The sequence below is a fragment of the Pteropus medius genome, unplaced genomic scaffold (assembly GCF_902729225.1).
Source record: "Pteropus medius unplaced genomic scaffold, Ma_sr-lr_union100, whole genome shotgun sequence".
NCBI classification, from domain to species: domain Eukaryota; kingdom Metazoa; phylum Chordata; class Mammalia; order Chiroptera; family Pteropodidae; genus Pteropus; species Pteropus medius.
The window spans coordinates 25064422-25090922 of record NW_024349519.1 but is presented as its reverse complement, the minus strand read 5'-3'; the positions used below and the strand labels follow the sequence as shown (position 1 = coordinate 25090922).

The window sequence follows — 26501 nt, the reverse complement described above, 5'->3', positions numbered from 1 at the left end:
ATTGGTGAAAAATGTACCCTGGTAATCTATGTCAGCTGTGTAGACAATATGGAAGAAAAAAAATCGGGTTTAAAATTACAATATATTGTACAATGAACTAAAGTCTCTTGATTTAACAAGAGTACACTTCTCAAATATGTGTTCTATATCTTTCCTTAAAAACTGGATTAAAAGTCTTAAGCTATTTTGTCCCTTTTCATAAAATTTGATACCTATAATTAGTAAGGCATGCTTTAGGGGACAAAAAAATATTTGTCTTTAGTAAATCAAATGAGTCTTCTTTGATGTACACTGGTTTGGGTGAGTGAATGCTAGTTCGGTCTAGTCAGCATGGCTTTTTCCACAATGCAAAGGAGAAAAGAACCATGGAAAATTTTGAAACATTTGAATGATTTATTGCATTATTACTTTTCCTTAAATTTGTTCCTGCCCAATATCAAACTGTTAGTCACACCGTCTGTAAGGTGACTGAAAAAGAATGAATATATTCTTTATTTTTGAAGTTTAATTTACTTTTTTTCATTTCCTGCTTAAATTAGCTAAGGGATGCTAAGTTCTAGGTAAATTGACCGTCCAATTACAAATGTAAGAGGATTTTATTTGTATTAGTAGTAATCTTGCCCACATCTCAAGACTGTGTTAGAAGAAACAAAATACAACTATGTATGTCTAGTTAAAAATAAGCTACTGTCTTAAAGCATGGAAATCAGCGGGTTTAGGATTTTGAAGCAAAGTTAGAGAAGTCATTATTCCATTGGTAGAATAGGCAGGCAGAAAACAGTTAAAAATGTTTAACAAATATATGCGACTTACCAAACCATAATGGATTATATTATGGGAAACTAGGATATTTTAAGGTATAACCTTGATGTCCTAGATTCCCTGCGAGAGAGAATGTGAAAGTCAATCACAGCAGGCTCTTGTGTAAACAGACAGACACCAACAGCTGGGCTGGATGGATCACGAAATGATCCAGAATAAGAATTCTTCCTTTCTTATGAGGGGAAGATGAGATTCCTCATCAACAGTTCTCGTTCTCCTTGCACCAGTTCTAACTACAAAAACAATGTTTGCGAGCACCTTTATGAGACTGTAAGAAAGCCCTGAACACTTGGATTTCAAGTTTATGCACAAACATTTTGGCCATGTGCAGAGTCAAAAACCTCACATATGATATATGGAGTTGTGGTACCTATGTCTGGGATCATTGTGACTGTAGGTGGTTTTATACTTCTAATCAGAAATATTATGTGATCATCTAATACCTCAAAATCTGAATCAGAGGATAGGACATCAAACTAAGAAAATAATCATGTCACCTTGAGGTGACATCTACAAGTTAGCACCATTTGAGCATGACTTGTTTTCCTAGAACAATGACCTACCTTGTCTGGTGTACTCATCTGCTTCTCTGTGAACCAAATCCTTTACTCGGTTTCCGTAAAGCAGCCGTGAGGAATCATGATCGAAAGCTTTCAAAGTTTCACTGGAACTGTAAGACTTCTGTGTAGGTACCCTACACTCCTCATTGTCTGCGGAAGAATTCGTATGCCGCCGTTCTTTTTCTCGTCTGCTCTTGGTCAGGGAACAGTAAGGCCTACGTTCTTTCACATCCATACTTCATTCCTTCTGTGTGCACATCAGTCCTGGTTGTGACAAATTATGCTCAGGGTTCAAGTCTCATTGGCCTCTCTGTGAAGATAAAAGATTGGCATGATGTGAGCATAACATTTATCTAAAAATTGACTCCTCTAGATCCTTCTCAATCTAGAAAATGGTAGGAAGTAACAGTATTGCTATCTCAGAAAATTGCTTTCAACAGGAAGTGAAAATGAGCCTGTATTACTAGGAGTTGAGGCACATTTTCTGTTAATGAGAGTTATGGGTGCTTGTTTAAATTACCACATGTGATTTTTCACATTAATGCAAACAGAAAAACTTAAGCTCAGGCTCAAATTTGACTTCAGAAGCCAGCTAAAAATTGGCTTCAATATGTTTGTCAAATTTTCCGCGATGGAAAAGTTTTCTCTTGCAGTATTTTCTTCATTCATAAATAAATTCCCTTTTTCTTACAAAAATTTGTTATTTTTATTTCTTTCTCATTATTTTTAAAAGAACAGGAACAAATTGGGATCCTCTTAGAGCAGAAACTTTGTCCAGTGCACTGAATATTTTATTATTTTTTACAAAGACTTTTCCTTCAGAGGGCTCAATTCATGTTTCAAGGATCTAAATGTCTTGAATTGTGGAAAAAGCTGATTCTTCTCTCCTAATCTTCTCCTTAAAATGCATTTTTCTCTCTAGAAAATGAATTTAATGTGCTATCCCCATATTTAAGGGAATTTAAGTGGCTAATTTGATGGGATAGTTTCTTGCAACTGCCAGTAACAAGAATAAGTTAGAAGGAGCAAGGCAAATTGTGTTTCTTTGCTTAGCAACTCTCTTCCCACCCTTAACCCCCTGAATTAGCTAAACTAACAGGAGTATGATTGGATATAAAGGCTATCTAGCCTAAGACATGGTGCCTAGCAGACAGATAGTTGCCCAGGGCTGATCACATTTTAAATGGTCCTCTGTCTTTATTCTTTCTCATTTTGTCTCCGCTTTTAATCTGAAGGTTCTGAAAGGCCTTGTCTTCAGCCCGCAGTGTTTTTCCCTACCCCATTCCTTCTTTCCTAAATTCACTTTTTATGTGAGTCATTCAATAATCTACTTGAAACAAATGATTCTTGGTGGCCTCAGGTCTTTTCTTTGGTTCTGTATCCTCAGGGTTATGACTTATACGTAGATACTTTCTTCCTTGTAGAGTCCCTCTCCTCTTCTTCATCCTTGGCTGTCATCACATACATCACGGCGTCTTTAATGTGCTTCCGGCGTGGAGTCTTATGGCTGACTCTGATTCTCCCATGCTGGCTCAGCTTTCTTCTACACTGTCACAAGTCTTGATTCTTTCTGAGCAACATTACAAGTCCCACAGCTTCACATTTGAAATTTTGCCTTCCATTCAGCTATAAGAAGAGCGGTGAAACTCTCCAAGCTGGAATGATCACAGTGTCCCAGAGCCTATGTTTGGAAATTCTGGACTGCTCTCTCTGCTACCTCTTTGACTATACCCTCCTCTACACATATTGCCAGTAAAGGGCTACCTCATATGGGGGTCCATATTCTCTGCTATTGAATTGAGCTGGGCTCTTAAAAGTAGTTGCTAATATTTTAGCTTGGTTGTTGAAATGTATCTTGACTTCCCTACCTTTTTCTTCTATTCCATTAATCTGATTTAAAAAAAACAACAACAACTAATATTATTCACTGATACCTTCTGATTCATTACACCATTATTCTCTTTATAAATTCTTCCAATAGCTCTTAATAGAAATTGGATTTCTCTTATTTGTAGCTTTCCTTTCACTTTCACAGACAATAAATAATTTCCAGGTATGGTAACAGAGACTATGTCCACACACCAAACAAAAGTTATTTTAGGTAAATATTTATTGAATGAATATTACATATTAGGGTCTCTTATTATGCTGAGGACACACCATTAAATAAAACAACATCCCTGCCCTTGTACGCTTAGTGAGGTTAACAGGCACTGTTTTCCTAATAGAGTGAATAAATATGTCTAAGTTCAAGGAAAATCTTATTTCCAAAATAGTCTTGATCTCATTGGCTGAAAGTCTATGTAGACTCTTATAACTAAATGATCATCAAAAAGCTTTTAATTAACCATAAAAGTATTATAACTCGAGCATATTTAGGAATAGAGTTTTGGGATTTGAAATCATTATAAAAGTTCCATTTTTTTTCTCCTAAGTTGACATCTATTTTAAAATAAGTAATGCTATATATACACTTATGTACGCATTTTTATATTTTAAAAATGGGCTGATTGAATCAGGGATTTTTTTTTTTTTCCTCTATGCTGCAGTTTTGCTTCAGTTAGTTAGACAAGGCACTGGTAAATTCCAGTCTGCCAGCCAAATCTGACCCATCTCCTGTTTTAGTTAATAAAGTTTTACTGGAACACAGCATATGTATTTGTTTATATATTGTCTTTGGTTGCGTCCATGTTAGAAAGACATAGTTGAGTGGTTCCAATGGAGACTGTGATAAAATGAATTATGTCTCCCAAAAAGATAGGTTGAAGTCTTAATCCTTAGGATCTGTGAATGTGACTTTATGTGGAAGTATGGTCTTTGCACTTAAAATCAAGTTAAGACGAAGTCGTGCTGAATTTGGGTGAGTCCTGAATTCAAGGACTGGTACTTTACAATAGACAGAAGAGGAGATTTGGATACAGAGACATACAGACAAACAAGAAAATAGGCCATGTGAGGACAGAGGCAGAGATTGGAGTGATGTAGCTAAAAGCCAAGAAACACCAAGGGTTGCCGGCACCCATCAGAAGCTAGGAGAGAGTCTTCTCTAGAACTTCAGAAGGAATATGGCCCTGCCAGCACTTTGATTTCATACTTCTTGCCTTCAGAACTGAAACAATAAATTTCTGTTGTTTTTAAGCCAAGTTTGTGGTAATTTGCTACTGCAGCCCTAGGAAGCTAATATAGAGAGACCCGATGGCCTGCAATGTATAAACTATTTACTATCTAGCTCTTTACAGAAAATATTTGCCAGTGTCTAAGTTAGACCATGCGTATTTCCTTCTGTGTTTATTTGTTCCTTTACATCTTTAAATGTAGAGTATTCTCTTTTCTATATAGTCCACGATACAATTTTACAATCTTGCAAATTAGATAATCAATAAGTTCTCTAATGTAGTAATATGAACATATATCACTAGTAAAGATGTATCCTTATAGTAATGTTACAAATGTTTATAAATTAATTCCAACTCAATGTTAACAAATTAGTAATGACAAGATAAATTCAGATATTTTTGAGCTTTATAGAACATCTCTAGTGCCAAATACCTGAGTTTTCTTTATTTGTGAAGCAATTCTAAAGTGTGATGATAAATCAGAATATAGCATTCAAATATACCATCAAAGACAAAGACATTTGGATATCAGAAATTTCAAACAGTAAAAAGTCCTTTGCATCTGTCTTTCCACTTTTGTACATTGTTCAAACTCTTCAAAGATTTAATCTGCACTGTAACGTTTGCAACCACTGATTTGCTTCTGACGAAGTCAATGAGTTCAATATAACTTCAAAAAGTAGTTTTCTGCGTTATCTCCTGCACTCAAGGCTGAATATGAGAAGGTTAAAAAATGCAGCTGCTTAAGTAGCGCTAAATTGCTGGAGCACTTTGATGGTAATCGCGTCCTACACGAGGAAGAGGGTTACTGTGCGGACGTTTAGCATAAAGCATTTAATGAACAAGACCTCAGCTGCATCAGTAGGCAGGGCCTTTGAAAATAAGGGAAATTATTAGAGAGAAAGTTGACCAAACACTTTTGATCGAACTAGGTACAGCAAGTAGATGACAATAGCAGACCGATTTGGTTTATTTTCATTAGCTCCTAGAGAAACAACTCACAGTTATTAACCATAACAGTCTTCTGGAAAACACAGCTGGTCTTAAAGTAAATTTCATTATATGATTAATTTGTTTTTTTCTCATCTCTTGCAATGTATTTGATTGACTAAATGAATGGGCAGGCAGTCCCTGACTTAGGGACACTAGATTTAGGGTGATCATATCCTCTATTTCAGATATATTATTTAAATATGCTTTGAAACTTGGCCAGAGAACTTAACATTATCAGAACTTAACACATTGTTTTATAACATGTTCCTTATTCCAAAGAAACATTTTTAAATTGTACTTTAGAAAGTAATCTGATTTTAATTGGACACTGTATACCTTTAAAACCCTTGATGGCAATGATTATAATTTATCAGGCCTAAAACAAACATCCCTAAAATCATCTGTACTTCTAAAATTCCATGAGCTTATGCATCTATCTAGCAACCAAAAGGATTAAGTAAACACAAAGGATTAAGTAAACTTCTGGTCAATATTACTCATGCTTCCCTTGTTATTTATTTTCTGTTAAGAATGATAAATTCCTGATTGTTTCCTTGAATATCTTCTGCACGCTGTCCTTCTATGTTTATAATAGTTTGGAAAAGCTCAGCTCCCCTCCAAAAAGCAGACTTCAGAGAAACTCTAATTTATCCTAACATATTTTAGATTAAAGATCTAAATTAAGTTCTTTATACATGATACTAAAAATTTTTTTGCCTTTTCTTATTCACAATTCATATTTTCCCTAATAAGTTAGTATTTATGATTTATTATCAATTATGTTAATCAAATAGCAAATACAACTTTGTAAACCTTAAAATTTTTCCAAGTGTTTCTTTTATTGAATAGCTGGATTGAACACAAGAGAAAATCAATTGCTATTGTTCATTATAGAGAAAATTTTGTTCCCCGGGACAAATTTACAAATTGAAGCATTGAAATAATTAACTACAAAAATAAAATCATATTATGGTGATTTTGTTATGTAATGATAATTTCAAGCATAACTCAAATTTGAGCTTACAGTTTCAAACAGAAGAACACAAGTGAATTTAGCTATCATATTTGAAGCACAAAGTTAAAACACAAACAAAACTATAAAAATACAGGGAAAGAAAAGTCTGCTATGACTTTAAAAAAAGTGATGCTTATTAAGAAGATACGGGTATAGAGAAAGATAAATATAGTAAGTCATTAATGGCTGAAAAGGTTAAAACAAAGCAGGTTGCTTTCCTTAAACATGACAGGAAATAAGAGGTCATTGATAGAAATAATAAATAAGAAGTCAACTTCTGTTTAGAGACAAGGTGGAGTAATAGAAACTGGATGTACCCTCCTCCCTCCTGTCTAAATAACGACAAAATAGAACACATGAAACAAAGTTTTCAAGGCACTGACATGAAGTAATGAAGGATAATGAACCTTGAGAAATGGGAAACAAAGAAGATGAGTCCTTGATTACACTTGCTCACTGCCTTAAGAGGGCTATAGAGGGAGTAGGGGAAGGTATAGGGACTAGGAAGAGCCCTGCAGACTTCTTAAGCTAAAGAGACAGCTGAAAATCTGGTAGAAGAGTTGGTAAGAACTTGCAGGGCAAAGTGTTGGAGAAAAGAGCTGCATGGAGAAGGAAATCTAAAGGTTTGCAGAGGGTCCCTCTTGAGAATGCAGCACAGTACTGATCAGCACATGTGTGTGAGGAGATTGCTGGAGGCCAGAGAAAGAATAATTGGAAAAGATTATAGCAGTTTCTCAACCTCGACATTACTGATACTTTAGATTAAAAAATTCCTCTTTGTTGGGGGCCATCCTATGGTAGGATGTTTAGAAGCATTCCCAACCTCTACTCACTAGATACCAGGACAATAAAAAATAACTTCAGACATTACCAACTGTTGTCTGAAGGCAAAATTATCCCCTAAAGGACCAGTAAATTACAGGGAACAGTTTGCAGAGCTCACACAAGGCCAAGAATAGTGTATATTCCTACCAGCCAAGTTGTAAAACCTCATAGTGTATTAGGCAACATACTCAGAAAGGTCTTGCCTCCGTTGTAATAATTAGCATTAGATTAAACATGGTTCTGGTCCCATCTAAATATCTTAAAAGCAAGACCAGAAAGGAGCAAAATGTTTCAAAGTAGTTTAACTGTTCTATACAAAGTTCAAGAATATAATAGGAATACAGAAATACCCAGCTCTCAACACGGTAAAACTCACAATGTCTGCCATCCAATCAAAGATTACCTGGCATGCCAAGAAGCAGGAAAATCATGAGAAAAAACAATCAATTGAAACTGACTCAGCCCTGACATGGGTGTTCGAATTAATAGATGAGAACATGAAAACAGTTATCATAAATGTATTTCATATGTCCAAAAAATTAAACAGAGATATGAAAGATATAAAAAGGAGATCCAAATCAAACTTCTAGATATGAAACTACCATGCCCGAGAAATGCAGTGCATGGGGTGAATGGCAGATTAGACACTGCAGAAGGAAACGTTAATGAATTAAAGATATAGTAATAAAGTAATAGAAACTATACAGAATGAAGCACGGAGAAAGAGGATAAATATATAAACAAGAGGTGGGACTACTTCAAGAAGCCAATATAGATGTAATTGGAATCCCTGAAAGGGAAACCAGGAATGAACAGGAAAAAAAAAGTTGAAAAAATAATAATGGAAAAATCCTCAAATTTGATAAACACTACAAATCCACAGGTCTCCAAAGTTCAACAAACCCCCAGAACAAGAAGCATAAAGAGAATTACACCAAGGCATTGATTATAATTAAAATTCTTCAAAATTGATAAAATTGATTAAAATTGATTAAGAAAGTCTTAAAAACAGACACAGGGAGAAGGCACATTATATAATATTATATATACAAAAAGTTTCTCAATAGAAATAATGTAAGCAAGACAACAGCAGGGAAATATCTTTAAAGTAGTGAAAGAAAAAAAAAAACCATCATCCTAGGTATCTATATTCAGTGAAACTATCTCTGAAAAAGGAAGGCGAAATAACTATCTTTTCAGACATACTACAGATGACTACCAGTTCTCTCATTACAAGAGACGTAGTGAAAGCCCTCCAGACAGAAGGACGATGACATCAGATCGAAACGTAGATCCACATGAAGGAATGAACAGCCCTGAAAATGGTAGCTACTTGGTTAAATGTATAAAATATTTTCCTTATATAAATCTATTGAAGAGATGGAGAATTGTTTAAAGAAAAATCTTAACTATGGTAGATTTTGTAACATATGTATGACTAAAATGTATTGCACCAGTGGCATAAAGGAAAGAAGGGGAGAAATAGAAGGATATTATTGTAAGGTTTTTGTCCTCTATGTAAAGTTGCATAATACCATTTCAAGGTAGATTGTGTTATACTAAAGGTGTATATTTTAAACTCTAAAGTAACCACTAAAATAAAACAAAATGTTAGAGCTCATAAGCCAACAAAAGAAATAATGGAATCATAAAATACGGAAACATAAAAAATATTCAACTAATCCAAAGAAGGTAAGAAAAGAGAAACAAAGTATATAGGGAGCAAATCAAATACCAGTAGCAGGATGATAGACCTAAACTTTATTAGGCCAATAATCACCTTAAATGTAAACGGTCTAAACATCCCACTAAATGCAGAGATTTTTCAGATCGAATTAAAAAAAAAGTATATCCCGCTTCCAAGAAACATACTTAAATACAAAGCCACAAACAGGTTAAAAGTAAATGGTTGGAAAAACAGAAACCTGACCGTGATGGACAAAAAGGGATGAGGCAGTGTGAGTGAGGAGAGGTGAGGCTGGAGAAAACGGAAGGGCCAGATGCAGTGCTTTATAGGGCAGGGAAGCAGTTTCATTCCTATTCTACCAATAATGGGTGATTGTTGGATGGTTTTCAATGGGGTATTGACATGATCGACCAGGTCTGAAATCATCCTCTGGCTAAAGTGTGGAGAACAGGGAAGAGGGAAGTCCGGCGTAGATACGGGAAAACTTGTTGGCAGATTTTTGCAGATGTCCGGGCAAGAGAATGACAGCTTGGACTAGGGAGCCTGCAATGGCCATGAAGTTTTAGAGAAGTGGGTGGATGTGTGAGAGAGAGAGTGATCGGTGGAAATGAGACCAGGGCAAGGGAGAGCTGAGGATGACTACCAGGAGGGTGGCTTGAGCAGTGGTGTGAGATGGGTGAAGAGGGCCATCTACTGAGACAGAACAAGAGGCTGCCCCTAAACACTGTGTAGTGCTCACTCCTACTTCTTGCTTTTCTTTCATTTAAAACACGTATGAAGCAATAATATTTATTCTTTGTGAAAACTAGAAAATACACATAAGTGCCCCCTAGAATCATTAAAATTATTTCCCTCTTAACACGTTAGTGTTCACCTTTCAGACTTTTCCTAGGCATATATATGTGTATACATTATGTGTGTTATATAGATATATGTAATAAACATGATTTTTGTAACCTATTTTTACTTAACATATTGTGAACATTTTCATGTGAGTAAAGATATATTTATGCCTTTAATAAGTCATAAATAGGAAGCTAATTGTTTTAAGACTCAAAGCTCTACTCCACGCTTTATCATGGACAGCACATAGGCAAACTTCGATAATGAAACAAATAGGAGCAATATACTAAAATAGCTACTGAATAAGTGAATGCTGGAAAATTTTTAATTGGAAAATATATAGAACAGTGCCCTAGGCTATAAGAAAAGTGGCTTAAATCTGATCAAATCATTAAAAATTCTTTCAAAATTATTTATATGTAGAAGGAAAAGAAACTAGAAATGAACGAAAAAGAAAAAATATGGATAATGAGGCTAATTTACCCAGTAATGTAAAGTTGGGCTATATTCTATTATTTAAAAATAAATAAAGCAATTCACTTACATAGTTTGAAATTAAAAATGCTTCTGTTTTTCCAGGTAAAAATTATGGACACCGGGAATATAATATCTAGAATACGAATACATATTAATATAGTTATGTAGTCTATTGTCACAATGGCATGAATAAATGCAGGGAGAAGGCTATAATACCCATACTTAGAATAGATGGGAGAGGGTACTGTAGAATCCAACACAGCTGAACCAAAGGCAGCTTTCCTACCTTGCAGACCTGTAGGGTAAAGTGTAAGTAATCACTCTCAAATTATCTGCCTGCCTGGATAACCAATATCCATCATATTTATTTAAGCATTTTTATGATGGTTTAAACCAGAACCCTGAATACAGAGGCCACCACTTTATTTACCTGTGCTTCAGCATGAGCCAGGCCTTTGAAGATTTTGCCAATAATGCTATCTGGTTAATAGGAAAAATCAAGGAAACAGTTATGTGCCATGTAGGTAATACTGTGTTATCCAAATGGCCTCAAAAATACACTAGGTAAAAAATAAATAAGCTAGACAACTTTGATATCATTCCCTGTATTTTTCTGATTGAACAGCATCACAGACTGTCCTGCTACGTTCAAATGAATGCTCCTACCACGGCGGACACGCCAGACACAGTCAAATACACATAACAATAACCTCCATGTATTAAAATACTTTTCCATGTTAGGTATTTTACACATGGCATTTCTATTTCTAACAACAGTTCATCAAGTTTATGGTATTTATCAGTTTTACCGAAGAGGAAATATGAGAAATTAATGAAAATTTTCAGGTCAGACAACCAGTGAGTGGCTAGGCTGGGACCCACAGTTCTACACAGTGCTCTTCCATTTATTTCTTTGAAAAGTTGCCAAACCATAATATATGTGTAGCATCAACTCAAATTCCAAACCTTTAGTCATAACGAAAGAAAATAAGCAGCCTTCTAGATGGCTCAAAAGTGACACAAAGATGGGGATTGCTGACCTGGTGACAGTTGGGAATGCTGTATCCAACTGGAGAAGCTTCTTAAATGAAGAGCTAATATTATTTCCCTAAGTGCTGGGCATAGTCCTCTTAGAGTGGACATAAAAGCTCCTCAATGAATTATTAATTACAATCTTGATTATTTATTGAGTGCTTAAAATATGCCAGGTGTTTTACATATATGACCTCACTTAATCCTCACAGCAACCTTGCTAGGTAAGCATTATAAACCCCATTTTCACAGGAGAGAATTAAGGCCCAGAGAGATTAATTGACGTCTCCAAAGACGTAGTCTGGAAGTGGCCGAGTAGAATTTGAACGTATTTTGGTTTAATTCCAAATCTGTATTTTCGACCACTACACTTTACTACCAAACTTTAGAATAAAAAGGGAATTTAAGGAATAAAAAACAAATGAATTCATTTTAAAGTTAAAAACCAGAGAGAGAGACAGATGGACAGACAGAGAAATATGGCAGCAAAGACTTTGACAAACTGCGTCAGGATGTCAACAGATTTCGTATGAACAAAGTCAGTGAAGGTTACAATATCGAATATACCATGATAATTTAATCTGCAGAGATTACAGCACTGGGGAGGGAAAAGTAAAAGGCAAGTGAAACTTGACTGAGGAGTAAGAGAGGTGGAAATTCAAGACCAAGTTAAAAAGATAAAATATACTGGAAACATTTTCAAGCTTCTTCTTCAGGGGAAAGACAATTAAGAAAGAAATACATGATACCTCATGGTGATATTATGTGTTTTAGAGGAGAACACAGTCACAATTCCTTTTGTTTGTCATCCCACCCCACGTGGTTTAGTTACCAAGGAGAGTAGCTCTCTTACATCACCACAATCTTGGTCATATGAATTTTTGTATGCCTTTTATTTCCCTGAATAAATGCTCTTCTCTTACATTGGTTTCCGAGGGGTGCAGGTGGAGCAGACTCCAATCCTGGGGTTGAGGATCTGCCTGCACAGAATCTCAGTGATTGGTTCAGGAATGGACATGTGACCTAATTCAGGCCAATAAGATCAGCTCCAGGACAAGACAAATTACTAGGAATGTGCCTTCTCAAAATCAGTGAATGTGGAGTCGCTAGTCTGGGAAGGTGAAGAGGAGGAGTCTATTTATACTTTTGTCACCATGTGGAAAAAGCCTGCCTGCCATTGAAGTCTATATCGAAGAAAATATGATTTTAAACCAACAAGTTCTTATCCTGATTTTTCAACTAAAAAAAAAAAAAATCTATACTAATACCACCAGGGAAGTAATAACAAGAAGGACAGGGTTTTGATCAGACAGATCTATGTCTAAAGTCAAGCTCCATAATTTACGTTTATGTGACTTATGACCTTGGAAAGGTTATTAAGTTCCTTGGGATTCGAATTCCTGTATTTCATTCTTGAAAATGCATACGACAATATCTTTCTTATGGAGATATTTTAACGATTAAATGTAATACAGTTTTAAAAGCACAGCAATTGGCATATAACATACTATGTACTTAATAAGGACCCGTTATTATAATTAAATTCAAAAACGTTGTCCAGTGTCCAAGAATAGTGTCCAATGTCATTAAGCTTATCTGAAGAAGCTGGGATGGAGGAAATGTATAAAAGCTCAGTCCTTTAAGGCTGAGACCTAGGGATTATACATCCGTAGTGAAATTGATATTTTGCTAAAATGTTCGAATGGAATTTGGGTTTTGAATTTTTATGAGCTTATTCAGAAATACCATGTCATCAAATGAGAAAAAAAATAGTTCCCACACCAATACCATCAAAATGATTTCATCTATAATGGTATCCAAATATTTATGTCTTGGTAGTAGGAAGCAGGAGGCAAACACAGGAGGGACTTTCAAGGGGGTCAATGAAACTGATTAAGTCTCTAGATTGAAAGAACTATGTGAGGTTTATTTTAGTAACAACTAGGTGGAGACCTGATAACTACCCACAGGTATTTGAGAATAAAGGATAACTGCCGTTATTCATGCTTCTGTAACTCGCAGGCAAAATTACTATAATAAACATATCCTCTGTCTACTGCCCACCAGATAGTTTTCATCTCAGTCTGAAAAGCACCAAACCAGCCAAGTGGCACCTTCTTCAAAGACCCCTGGAGAGCAGGAAATTCTGGTTCAGTGCTGGAGGCGAGGGTCAAGCTCAACAGGCACCTCCTTGTGGAGTGAGGAGGGAGATGGGGACAGAGAAATTCCCAAACCCCGCTTCCTCCTTGAAGTTGTGATGCTCTAAAGGAATAAGTCAATTCCAGAGATGCTTCAGGGTTTCGAAACGCCTTTGTGTTCAGTCCTAGTGTTTGATTTGCCCAAAGAACTATGGAAACTATCTTAACTCGCTGTGGATACTGCAGGGCTGGGTCAGGTGTGGACTCGGTCTCTAAGGGTGAAGGGAAAAGGACCAACATTTTCACAGCCAGTCTGGCAAGCAGTCTGTGCGCTTGCTCTAGAGGATTCAAATCTCTTCAATATTTTTCTCCTTTGGTGTTTAGTGTTTGTTTTTAAACAAGTTTTAATGCAACGCTATCAGGATATATAAACACGCTTGACTTGGTATAGGCTCATGGAGAAATAAAATGTTTTGACATCTCAAGTTTAGTCACACACCTTAAAGTGCATATGTAAATTACACTCAAATATTATGACTTTGTATAAGTGCTGCCAGATAGTCAAGTAAAAATAGAAAAAGTATATCCAATTAGTCAGCTGTTCTGGATTTCCTGAACGTTTTATATCATAAAGACAAATAGGTACATAATTTATAATGTTCATAAAAAGTTTTATGAGCCAGGTACACATGGCCCGACCCAGGCCTGCCTGTCAGGGACACCTGCTGAGGGGTGAGTGTTGTTGCCCAGTCCAGCACCCCAATGACTGGCGGGAGCTGTGTTTGCTTTAAGGAGGCCCCTTTCAATAATTAGGGCAAAGACTCTGGAGTAAGTGGCCCAATCAAAACATGTTTTTCTTGCTGTTACTAGTGGTAGTTATAAGCCGAGGCACAGGATTAAAAAGAACTTACACAGCAGATAGAATTGTGCCTTCTCGGATGTCTGCTGAAGTAAGATTCTTTAGCGCTCTTCTTGACCACAAAAGGGCAGTGCGAGCAGGAGTGTTCTGACAGGCACAGAGAGAAATTCAGTTTCCTTGGCTTCCCGCTGACTGCCTGCCATGTAAAGAAGCTGCACTTTCGCCACCGTATTTCATACCCTGATGATGTATTCTGGACAATTATTAAAAACCATGCTTTCAAGGTAAGTTAGGAAATTGTGGCTACTCAATAAATATTAAACCACAACAACAATTTGGAGTAAGCCAATGTTTCATCAAAGAAAGGCATTACTAAAATGCAACAGTCACTGGTGAGAAAATATGATCTAATTTTGGCTACTATGGCTTTACTTTAAAATAATTTAGCTATTCATTTCATTACAAAATGGTTAGGATACCCACTAATAGTTAAAATTATAATCCATATGCCAGGAGGGTTTTAAAATTAATTTGAATGGAGCACTAAAAAAAGGACTTAATTTACAAAAACACCTTCCTCAGGTAAGAGCTACTCTGCTTTTCCATCACTTTCCCAACGGGGCATCTAGTCCAGCAGCAGCGCTTCTGCAGCCAGGAGGTGTATTTTTTTAATGCTCATTTAATTTTGGTCCCTGTACTTCTAACTACCAGTAGGGGGCCAATTAACACTGATTACAATAATTAGTTTGTATAATGGACACCTGTCACCTATGAACCGGACAGAGACTACTAACCTAATTTCACGTGGGCGGGTCACCAAGTAGTAATGACTAGTAGCTATAATTGGTCTGGGTTGCATTCCCTTTCTCTTCCGCCTCCCTCCGTCTTCCCCCCTCACAATCACTGTTATCTTCTGCGTGTAAGTGTGTGATAGTGATACTACTTTGGGAAGATTTCCATGATTATTTTTGGAAAACAGCCACATTTCATTGGATTATTTCTACAGTATATAGTAGTAAACATGTAATGTGGAATATATTTTAATTGCTGTGATGTAAATGGGACTTCGGGGTCATGTTACAGAGTGTTAACTGAAAGATCCAGCTATGACTTTAGCATGCCTTCAGGCCTTTTAAATTGTTATGGGAAATTGCAGCATTCAATTGAGTAGTTTCAACACTGAGCTCCCCTAAGGCTTATTACAGTTTGGCAACATGATGCCAATTTCGACTAATGTACATAATGTTTTTTTTCCTCTCATATTTTATCTGCAGACCTTTTCTAGTATGTACAACTTGAAAACCGTGAAACACTAGGCAGATGAAGAGCCACACAATTGAGACGATTCACCATCATGCTGTTGGCAGAAGTCTTCGGGTACTGCACAGCTTCACTCAGATGGGGTTCAGAAAAGCAGGAGTATCAAAATATTGGTCCAATGATAACAATGTGAAATGCATAGAAAATGCCCAAATTATTCTAATTTAATTTCCCATTGAAAAATTTTGTTATAAACTCTCTATGAGAAATGCATTCAGATAGATAATTCAAGAAAGATTCGAGTAGTAAATATCTAGAAGATTAACTTATGATAATGATACTTATAAAGTGTATTATAATTTATAAACATTTCATATATGCTCTGATAGTAAGTTGGCTGTGAAACATTTCATAGATACTCTGAGAGTAAGTTGGCTTCTTAAGTATGAGCCACTAAAAACAGAAAAAGTACGTCCAGCGTAAGTGTGGTTTACTGTCATATTAGGGGTGAACAAAAGGGCCCCTCTTTTTTCTCCTTGGGTATATGAAGTGCAGGTCTGTGTAACTTGTGCTGAAGGGAATAAGATGAGCCAGATTCCCCACAGCTTGACTAAATTGGGCCTGACATGGCCGGACCCTCTTCTTATGATACATCTGAGCGGAAAGTGCAGAATCCTTCACAGAGAGAGCAAGAGAGGCACCCAAACTTGTTGGTTCTGCCTTAGCCGTCTCTCACATGACTTGGATTGGACTCACTTTGGTCAGATCTGCAGAACCTGGAGAGTTAAGAACAATGTTGTAAGAATGCCTTTCCCTCCACTTTTCCTAAATAGCAGAACGTCTAGGACAGCAACCTCTTGCTTCGAAACCCTACACCAAAAGACATGGAACAGGCTCCTGCGAGGTAAGCACCACTCATTGAGTTAGTGTTGGATATTTCTCCCAGGCTACATACAAAGGACTTAGTTTGGACAGTTAATAAATACTCTGATGGGCGTTATCTTTCCATCTGAGGCCAAGGCAGAAAGGCAGAAAAGAGCAACTTTGCAGAAGCAAAGGGGTGTAACTAGGGAACAGAACAGATCTGAAGTACCTAGTTAAAAAATTGTAGTAAAAGAATAAATTATAGCTAAAATGTCTGTAAACTGAATGCCCACTAAATTCTGAGTAATAACACTCTTTCACATTCCTGTAGATGGCTCCTAGAAAGAACGTTTTATCGGTCTGATCGCACCTAATTTTCTAATTCAGCAAATTCTCCACCACAATGTTCAGGGCATACTTTGAAATACTAGACATTTTGGTGACACACCGAAAGGAATAAAAGACTCAAAAAACATCAAAAAGTCATCCACAATTATAATGGGATAATTTCTAGAGTAAATCAATGCCTTACAGTGTCAGTAAAGGAATAAGAGCAGTTTGTCAATTATACTCTCCACTCGCTGGCCCTTTAGGACTTGGTATTTGTAAACAATCTGTTGCTTTCTGAATAGAGCTGTTTATGGCCCTGACCATTTTATTTCCTCTTCATACTTTTAGGGCAGCACAGTCACATGGTTCAGTAAAAATGTAATAATGCCTGGAGCTGGCCTGCCAGTGCGATGCTCAGTGCTAGCCAAGCGTGCCTTGTTTACAACCAGCACAACTCAGTCTTCTGGATACTAGACCCACTCAACCTGTGTCTTCTTGGTGCAGCAAAAAAACAAACAAGCAAACAAACAAAAAACCAAACCAAACCAAAACAAACAAAAAAAACACCCCAAAACTAAAAAATAAAAAACCTTGACAAATTGAACTCGATTTCGCAGTAGCTGAAAACTACTGCAGGATGATAACGGATCCATACCACCCCACAAGTTCTGTAGTCTGTGTCCACGCAAACCAGTTTTAAGCTATGCCATTCCTCTTCCAGACTGAACATTGTTTTGGTTACAAGAGTTGAAAAGCAGGAATAACACTGACTACGACTGAAGTTTTCCTGTGGCATCATTCTCTATTCGACTACTCTACACGCTTCTCTATTTCAAAATTCACAATCACCCCATCTGAAAACCCTCCCTGACATTATCTACCTTTGTGTCTTGCACACAATAGGTCTTCAATAATCAATGTTTCCTGATTTACGTGAACCTTGATGTCACAAAAAACCCAAATGAGACAATAGAGCTGATTTTAATAGAAAAATAAATCATTCTAAAAGAGAAAAGATAATATAATATTGTCTTCAGGGCATCTCTCATTTGCCACTACTAGATTTAGTTCAGTTTTTGTGTGTTTTTTTTTTCACTATCCTCTATAGAGTTTTCATACTCTTTCAAATTTTCCTCTTGAATAATAGGAATGTGATGATCTAGCAAGGAAGCTATTATAACAAAATCATGCTATAACATTCATATGTCTCCATGACTCTTATTATGGTAAAATTTATATGTGGAAAAATAATGGTTATGTAGAATATTCTCATTATAATCACAAAATATAAACAAAAGAAGAAATCTTCAAATTAAAATTAAGTCATTAAATATTACCATATACAGTTAACCTGTATTCTACAGCCCTGGGATGCCCAAAGAGTTGTCAAATAGGGACTAAAGCAGTCTAATGTACATAGCTAAAATTTATTGAGGGCTCACTAAATGTTCACTTTATATGCATGATCTAATTTCTACAATAAACCTATCAGGTGGGTTCTTTTGTTAACCCTCCTTTACAGATAAGGAAACCTAGACTCAGAGAAATTAACTCATTCAAGGTCACACAACTGCTAAGTAGCACAGCTAGGGCTGGAACTCCGATCTGCATGACAAAATCTGTGCATTGGACCATGACACTGTCAACTGTTAGGACAGGTACATGCAGTCACACTAGGGAATAAAATGGTGGATAATCTCAATTCTCCTGTTTTGCTGTGAAAGCTTTTAGGCAAAGATGATCATCTGCAGAAGCAATAGAAATATAATTCTTATGTTGTAATATTGTTCAGTGGGGTTTTGGTAAAATCCTGACATATGATAGTGCCCGGTGGAGCAATCAGTCAGTGGTGAGCCCAAGCACAGTAACCAATATGTGAAATCATGTAGTTGAAAAGGCCAGTGCTCAAATATTAGAGCTAGTGCAAATAATGTCAGCTATTAATTATCACACTAAGTAGTGATCAAAAGTACACATACTAATTTTAACAAGGTATGTTTGAATGAAAAACAAATTCTACCCATGGTTTATGGCAGAGTTTTATGAGAGAAGCAGGTTTCATGACTGAAATTAAGATAGGTTTCCATCTCTGAGAATGCCGCAATTCACATAACTAATCACCCATAAAACCTATTACAAACAAACACTAAGAAAAACTCAAAAAGCATATAAGAGTGATGAAATTTCCACCTCAATGACTGATAAAGTGAGATATATCAAAAATCAACTGAGCTGGAAAAATGACACACTGTGAAGAGGTGCTTAGGATGATATGTGGTCAGGATCTTCCATTAGTCAAAGTGATGACTCTCAATACATGGATATTTCAGGTCCTCGTACCTGGAAGCTCAGTTCTTAATGACAGAAGTCTGTCTTCTCACATAGAAATTAGAAAGAATGCTTCCAAAGCCGACGCTCTCAAGGAATGATGACTTAACGGATGAACAGCTCTCCAAACCAACTTCAAGAAAGCCATGGCTATCCTTCCGTTTTAGAATCAGATGAAACACAGATTTATCACATGCTTTTTAAATATTGTTTTCAGAACTAGTTTCTTGGCTTCAAGTTTATATATATATATATATATATATATATATATATATATATATATATATATATACATACACACACACACACACACACATACACACACATACATAGATACATATATATACACACACGTATATATATACACACATATATTTATATATAAATGATATATATTTAATATTTACATACATTTTATAAATGTATATAATATATACATAAATTTATACCCATTTAGCTTTTTAAGGTAAAGGCATTCAGTTTTGTTAATGGGAGATTATTTCAGAAATTAAAAAGCACTAGCTGTCACAGTTTACCAAATATCCTATGCTATATATTTTACTTTTGAAACAGTTACAACATGAACTCTCAGCAAAGCAGAGCTGCCTTCTGAATAGTGGCAAATGCTCTATGAAAGTCTGCTGAATAAATATGCAACTGAGAGAATGACCCCACAAAGAATGACCCACAGAGAATAACCACTTACATGTCCAGATCACAGAAGCACCTTTTACATGACCTTCACCTTCCACAGGCATCAACATAAAACTAAAATGCTAATGCTCCTTCTACAAAGGAAAGAGTAGTCAAATCACACACATGAAAAAAAAGGTGGTGGGTGGGGCATTGAATGGTAAAAGGCCAAGGGAAATAGTCTGTGGAAAAAAATCTAACAAAGATTCCTTTTTTTTTTCCCCCTCTAGATGGATTGTCTTCTTTGCTAAATTTTTGGCAAAATAAGCATTTTTTTTTTCCAGTAAAAGAAGCTAAATAATCCAGACAGTCTAAGATACTTGGCTAGTAAGAGTTGATAAAACAACGTATTGGCCTTTCAAAGAAAATGTATCATTCAAGTGAGGTTTTTTAGGCCAACTATCTTTTTCTGTAGATTGAAGGCCAAAAGGCACATTAATGTGTACTGAGGACGCACAGTGATTTGAAGCAGAACTGTACCGACTGGCTGTTTATCTTTCTCAGTATAGACCCAACAACACCCTGTCTTTATAGTTGTATGCTACACTTAACTCCCTGTACCATACATAGTACAGCCAGGTTGTCACCGAATAGGCAAATTGCATTTTATGTCTGTATATGCTCAACTTCCTCTTCCCAGTGTATCCATTCTGTCACTTCGAAAAAGCATCATTTTTTTTAAACAAAACTATGTCATCTACAAAAAAAACTGTGGTGTGTTCTATTGTAGATAGCGTCACAAGGGGCTCCTTTCCTCTGATGCTTCCAGGAGTGGGAATTTTCAAGATGCTTTTAAATGTACACTTCTTTTTCATTTAATTGATTATTCATGAGATAAAAATAATTAAAGAAAAAAAATCTGAAATTGACAGTAGTATTTTTCTTGCTAACCTCAATTAACTTCAGCCTCTCTTCTAAATCTCATCATGCTACCTGTCAAAACTAAATGGAGGATATGTCAAAAATTAAATGGGGGGGGGTAAAAAGCTAGTAATATAGAGAGAAATATATTATTTTTATAGATATTAAAAAATATAAACCATTTCATACAAATAAAGCTCAGATAAATTCAATGTTTGGTTGCAATATTAAGTAAAAGAAGAAAGAAATTTGGGGGGTCTATAAAGAGGTGATAGAATGGTGTAAGTCTTAGTTGCATATAATAGACTCTACAAGATTGAAAAGGCCCTGTCAAAGTGAGGGGATTAACGAAAGCCAAAGAAAATATGAAAAACAGTGAAAGAAAACATGCATGTGGTTTATTAATCATCTTTACTACTGAGGTTTAATATACACAAAATGCAGTCTTCTTCAATCTTCTTTCAAATGTATATTTTATTTTTCTTTAAAAGAGATAGCATTATAATTCAGAAGCAACAGAGGACTAATAAATAAAAAGAACACTTTTTTTTTTTTTAAACATAGCTAGGCTGGAAATGCCAGGCTAAGAGAGATCAAAGGTCATTTCAGCACAAATTGAAGTCAATTATTTTGGAATCCATCATTAAATTGAATTGTTCATGAAATGGAGACTGTCATCATGTTTCTATCCTTTTAAAAAATTTCACTGTTTTTGCGGAAGTCTAGGGAGAGCTTGTGGATTGTGGAGAAGCCTCAGCTTTCCAGCTGTCATGCTGCAGAATGGAAGCCCTAGAAATCGTTCACGGCAAATACATTAAGCCAGTTAGAACATTCTACAGCGGAGAGTGTAAAATATAAAGACTTCCTTTTGGTAGGTACACACATGGCACCTCGATTAAAAACTATAAAATTAATGTGATTTACCTATGCATACATGTAGTATTGACTACTACATGTAGTAGTAAATGTACGACAAAAGAAAATTTATCTCAACTTCATTAGAGTTTATTCTCACCACCCTTCTCTAAGACCAGAGGTAGACACAAGCCATCACTGTTGTGTCCATTTCCCGGTCATTATTAAAATTCTCAAGGTATGCAATTGTGCAGTCAGATCTGTGACCTGGTAATAAGTACCCAACATCTCAATGTCTGTATTTGTTAAAATGTGGGTCGTCAGATCCCATAATTCAAAATTTAGGAAAAAACATCAAGTCAAGGTAATCTCTCTCCCCTTTTCAACCATATGGACCTAGAAGTCACTTATCACTTTCGGTAGAGGTTTTTTCCCTCCCCGCTTCCCTCCCTCCCTCCTTCTTCCCTTCTTTCAGATGGGAGAGAAATTATTTTGGTAAACAGTGGGCTACTTGAATACAGCATGTCTTCTACTGGGTCCATATCAAAATAGGAAATAATCACCCTTCTTGTAGTGTAATGGAAGGCACACCATAATAACACACTGGAACCTGGCTTTTTACAGCCCTCCCTGCCACTCCACTATCCTTTGCATCCTTAGTCATCAGTCATTTTTCAGTCATGTGACCACAGCAGGTAACTTAATTGACTTATCTCCTCTCTAAAATAGGGGATAATAACATCTTGCCTTTCTGGAAGTAGAGGGTTGGTTTAAATTATCCTGAGGTTCCTGCTAACTCTAAGATCTATAATTTAGAGATTTCTCAAAGACAAAGAGTGTTCGTTCCTAATTTCCACGACCTTGATACACAGTAAAATGTCAACCTTCCTGTGTAATACAAGCAAAGATAAGCAGCATTATGTGTCATCATGTTTTCCCTTTCAAACTTTTTTATTGTTTCCTTATCTCATACTCTAAAATAATTACAAACCTGTATTCTTTAATTAGAGTAACACAGGCTTCCTTTTCCTTTCTCTTGCTTGTTCCCTATTGATTCAATAAAGTTGTAAGAGGTAAAACTTTACTTTAGCATTTCAAAAAGGGGTCACTAAAGAAGACTGAATTTCAAATCTGGTTTTACAATGCCTTTGCTTGAATCTTTTTTTTATTTTTTAACAAATGAATGTTAATAACTAGGAGAAACTGGTTTAATTAAAAATTTGCCACAGATTATTAGATAATCCAGGGTTTTTAATGCCACATTGCTCTTTCAGTCCTGAATGGGTACCAGCCAGAGGCTTCCTATCCCTCAGCTTCCCTTCTCAATCTCTGGAAGTCTACTCTGCAGCCTGCCAGTCCATCATCTTTCTTTAATATGCTTAAATCTCTGGAGCTTCATTTTTTCCCATCTTCACTATGATATTTCTTCCTTTTGATTCTTTGATTCCTACATATGCCTTTCTACCTTGCTATTTAATTCCAAGATGCACTTTCCTGAATGATCATTAAATCTCTCAATCTGAAATCCATTTATATTGAATATTTTACTGAAAGTTTTGTTTCTGTGTACTATCAGCTTGCTTATAGCAACAGAGTAAAGGTTAACATGTGAAAATGCACATCTTCACTTAATGGAAAGAAGTGCCTCAACAGAAAAACATATGATTTCGCAAAATATGCCCCACTTTAGGTGAGGTATCCAAACTACCAGCAGTGCAAATATCTGCATTTGAATACAGAATCTACTGGGCAGTCCCTCTCTCTGATAAGTCTCCTATCGCGTCTCCTAGGCCTTTCTGAGAAGTTTCTTGCTTGTTCATATATTTATTCATTCCACAACTATTTTTCAAGGACCTACTGTGTGCCCAGACTCTGTGCTAGGTACTAGAGCTAGAATGGTGGAGAACAGAAACACCCTGTCCTCGAAGAGCTTTTAGTTCAGTGGGAAAAACAGGCAAGCAAATAAATAATCACAAATTATAATAGGTGCTATGAAAACATCAGTTTACTAAAATGGAAAAGAATGAGGTGAGTATGTGTGGTGGAGGGGGGAGATTCTCTGAAGGAGGTGATGTTTAATCTGAGATGGACAAGATGAGATGTGTTCCTGTACACAGGTTGAAAGGAGGTGCACTGAGCGATCAAGGGGCCTGGGTAGGAGCCGTGGCACAGGCCTCGCCGGGAGCGGCATGGGCCATGAAGCAGAGAGGAAGTCCTTTTATGTAAGTGGGAAGAAGCAATAGCCGCTGAGGGAGGAACTAAGTCACTCCAATTGCCATTGAGTCCCAGGCCTGGGACAGAGCGACTACAGTTAGGCTGAAATCTTGGATATTCACAAATGATCTCTAGCTTTCTCTGAGGCCTCGCTGCCCTGAGACCTATTTTCTATACTCTCCTTGCATCACACAATAAACCACAATTAATGAAGCAATCTGACCCTATCTGGATTTGTGACCTAAAAGAGCCAAAATGACACAAATAGAGAGTTTCAACGCTTGAGGACTACTGTTGGTATACGGTTAATGTATGGTCTTGGGAATTCACATAGATGTAACCTGACACAACGCAGCTTGGTGGGGCTGGGACTTTGAGGATCAAGAGGTACTTTTGACGTAATGAAGAGATCAGAACCACAGGATGGCAAACTACTATTTTCATCTTGCATTGTGGAAAAGTACAGGAATAAAATAATCCATTCATTTAGAAGCAGCATCTTTACTTTAAAGATCAAGACAATTCAGAAAAAGAACTTATCTATCTATATCACCTATCTGATTTGAATAATTGTGTAAATTCTTTGTTTCATTATTGGGTCAAGCCATATGAAATCACCAATATTCTATTGTTATTGATTTATGAAAATGGCAGTGCCACGTGGTGGGAGAAATAGTTATACAAACAATCTAGTAGCCAATCTCTGATAAACATGACTTGGTTTTCATTTCTGACTCCAATTAAATTCTCTGAATTTGAGTTCTTCACCAGGAGAGGGGAGAACAGAAAGGAATGTAGCATGTACTGACTGCCACCGCGTGGTGTGGGGGATGCTCCATCTTACCTATGCCTCATAGGGAGGTAAGCAATCTTACTGGCATTTTATAGCTAAGGAAACTGAGATTCAAAGAGGTTAACTATACGACACTGTGAAAAATGAGAATGATAAACGATCCGCCCTTCCTCACTTATATACACCCCTGATTTTGTCCTTCTCCTTTTTATTTCCCAGGAGGCTATTCTATCAACATCGGAACTAAACAAAGAAATACATCAGAGAAAATGAAGAGCAAATTAGCACAAGCAATTTGTTTCTAAAAATTGAAATATTTTGTTTTAATCACATAATATTTTTAAGAAGTGTTTTTGGTAAAGAGTAAGACATCATATTCAGAGGCAGCAATTTAAATAAACAGACTTGGGCACACAGCAGTGCCAAAGATATTAATGGATCTAAAACAAGTGTGGACTTGAACTCTATCATAGATCTATGCAAACTGAACCCTTAGTGTCTCCTTCTCATCTGACAAACTCCACTAACAGACAATTAGCATCTAGTAGATCAAGGATTGAGTAGACCCAGAATTGCTCTGATTATAAACACCTCTGGTTTAGAAATTCCTTGCATGATGTGTACCTTGCAGATAAACCAAAGAACCTATAGGCTTCAAGTACAACTGGAAAAAAACAAAAATCTCTTAATTTATTTTGCATCTTTATCAAGAAAAATAAGCTTTGAACATAATACTCTAAAGGGCTTGCATATATTTAACAGTGAAACAAATATTTGCAGTAAAATAAAATAAAATAAAATAGTGATAATTTCATAATAATTAAAAAACTTATTGTATGTATGTATAAACCTAAATAGCTTAAGTATAATTCTATTTCGTTTTTCTCTAGCTGGTCAGTTCTTCTATTTCTTCCATGAAGCAAAACATAAAGATAAAAACTCAAATAACATATGAAATAAGAAATTATTGGATAAAATGTTTAATCACAATTTTTACTGCTTCCTGTTGCATTATTTGTTTTTGCTTTGGCATGCAAGCTCTGCTTTCTGAAGCCTTGCTGTATTAATATTGCTATGTTGCTACAAGAGTTACAATATTAAAATATAAGGGCTAAAAATGTACACACCCCACTTGTTTCCATTTGTAGTCTTGAGTGAATATAACACTATGTCGTATATCATCAATAATATGCATCACTTTTTCTTACCATTCCAGGAAATTTAATTAATTTAAATATTATGAGAATGTATGTAAAATCAGTTAGCATTGACATAAAATAATTCTGTTAATCCATCACTCAAAATAGAATGGAAAATGCTAATTCTTTGTAAATAATATCTAACTGTAGCCCCGCCCCCACTCCGCCTCAACATAAGAATATGGGACCATTAAATGCATTTTAAAAAGTATTAATAAGCACAGAAAAATTACAGCAAAAATAATTGTGTCAAGAAAGGCCTTTAACAAAACAATCAATAATGGGCATACAGATTCTGCTCGTCCATATTCCTATTTTCAGGAATTCTGCATCATGTCTTAAAAAAAGAACAGCCCATACATTTTTAGGTCGTGTCTCTACATGTGAATCCAATGTTTGATGGGAAATGATAATAACATTTGCAGGGCAGTGGTCAGTAATAGAGCAGCTTTTGGGTTGGATTCCCAGAGCATTTCCTTAATTTGGATCTCCTGGAATGTACTACTTTACTTCTAGCTCGCGGGCACTGGGGAACAAAATGGCCTTTATATCTCTTCACAGAGAGGACCATAGTAAGACCAGGAAGACGTTCGAAGCTGCCTCTAACCCTTTTGCTTTGGTCAACTTCTGCCCCATGTCAGTCCACGGCCGGAATACAAATGCTTCTATCTTTCCCATGTGAAAAAACAGAATCTGTTTAGGAATCAAAAATTAGGATGAAAAAAAAAAAAACAGAG

At 36.1% G+C, this 26501-nt stretch overlaps 1 protein-coding gene across 1 annotated transcript in view; it reads right to left on the bottom strand.

Annotated features, from left to right (window-relative positions):
* TENM3 (teneurin transmembrane protein 3) overlaps positions 1-26501 on the bottom strand; it is a 546591-nt gene that overhangs the window by 399884 nt on the left and 120206 nt on the right. Inside the window, 1 exon segment of the mRNA XM_039882598.1 lies at positions 1386-1692. Within this exon segment, the coding sequence (XP_039738532.1) occupies positions 1386-1617 (232 nt within the window). The 5' untranslated portion in view covers positions 1618-1692.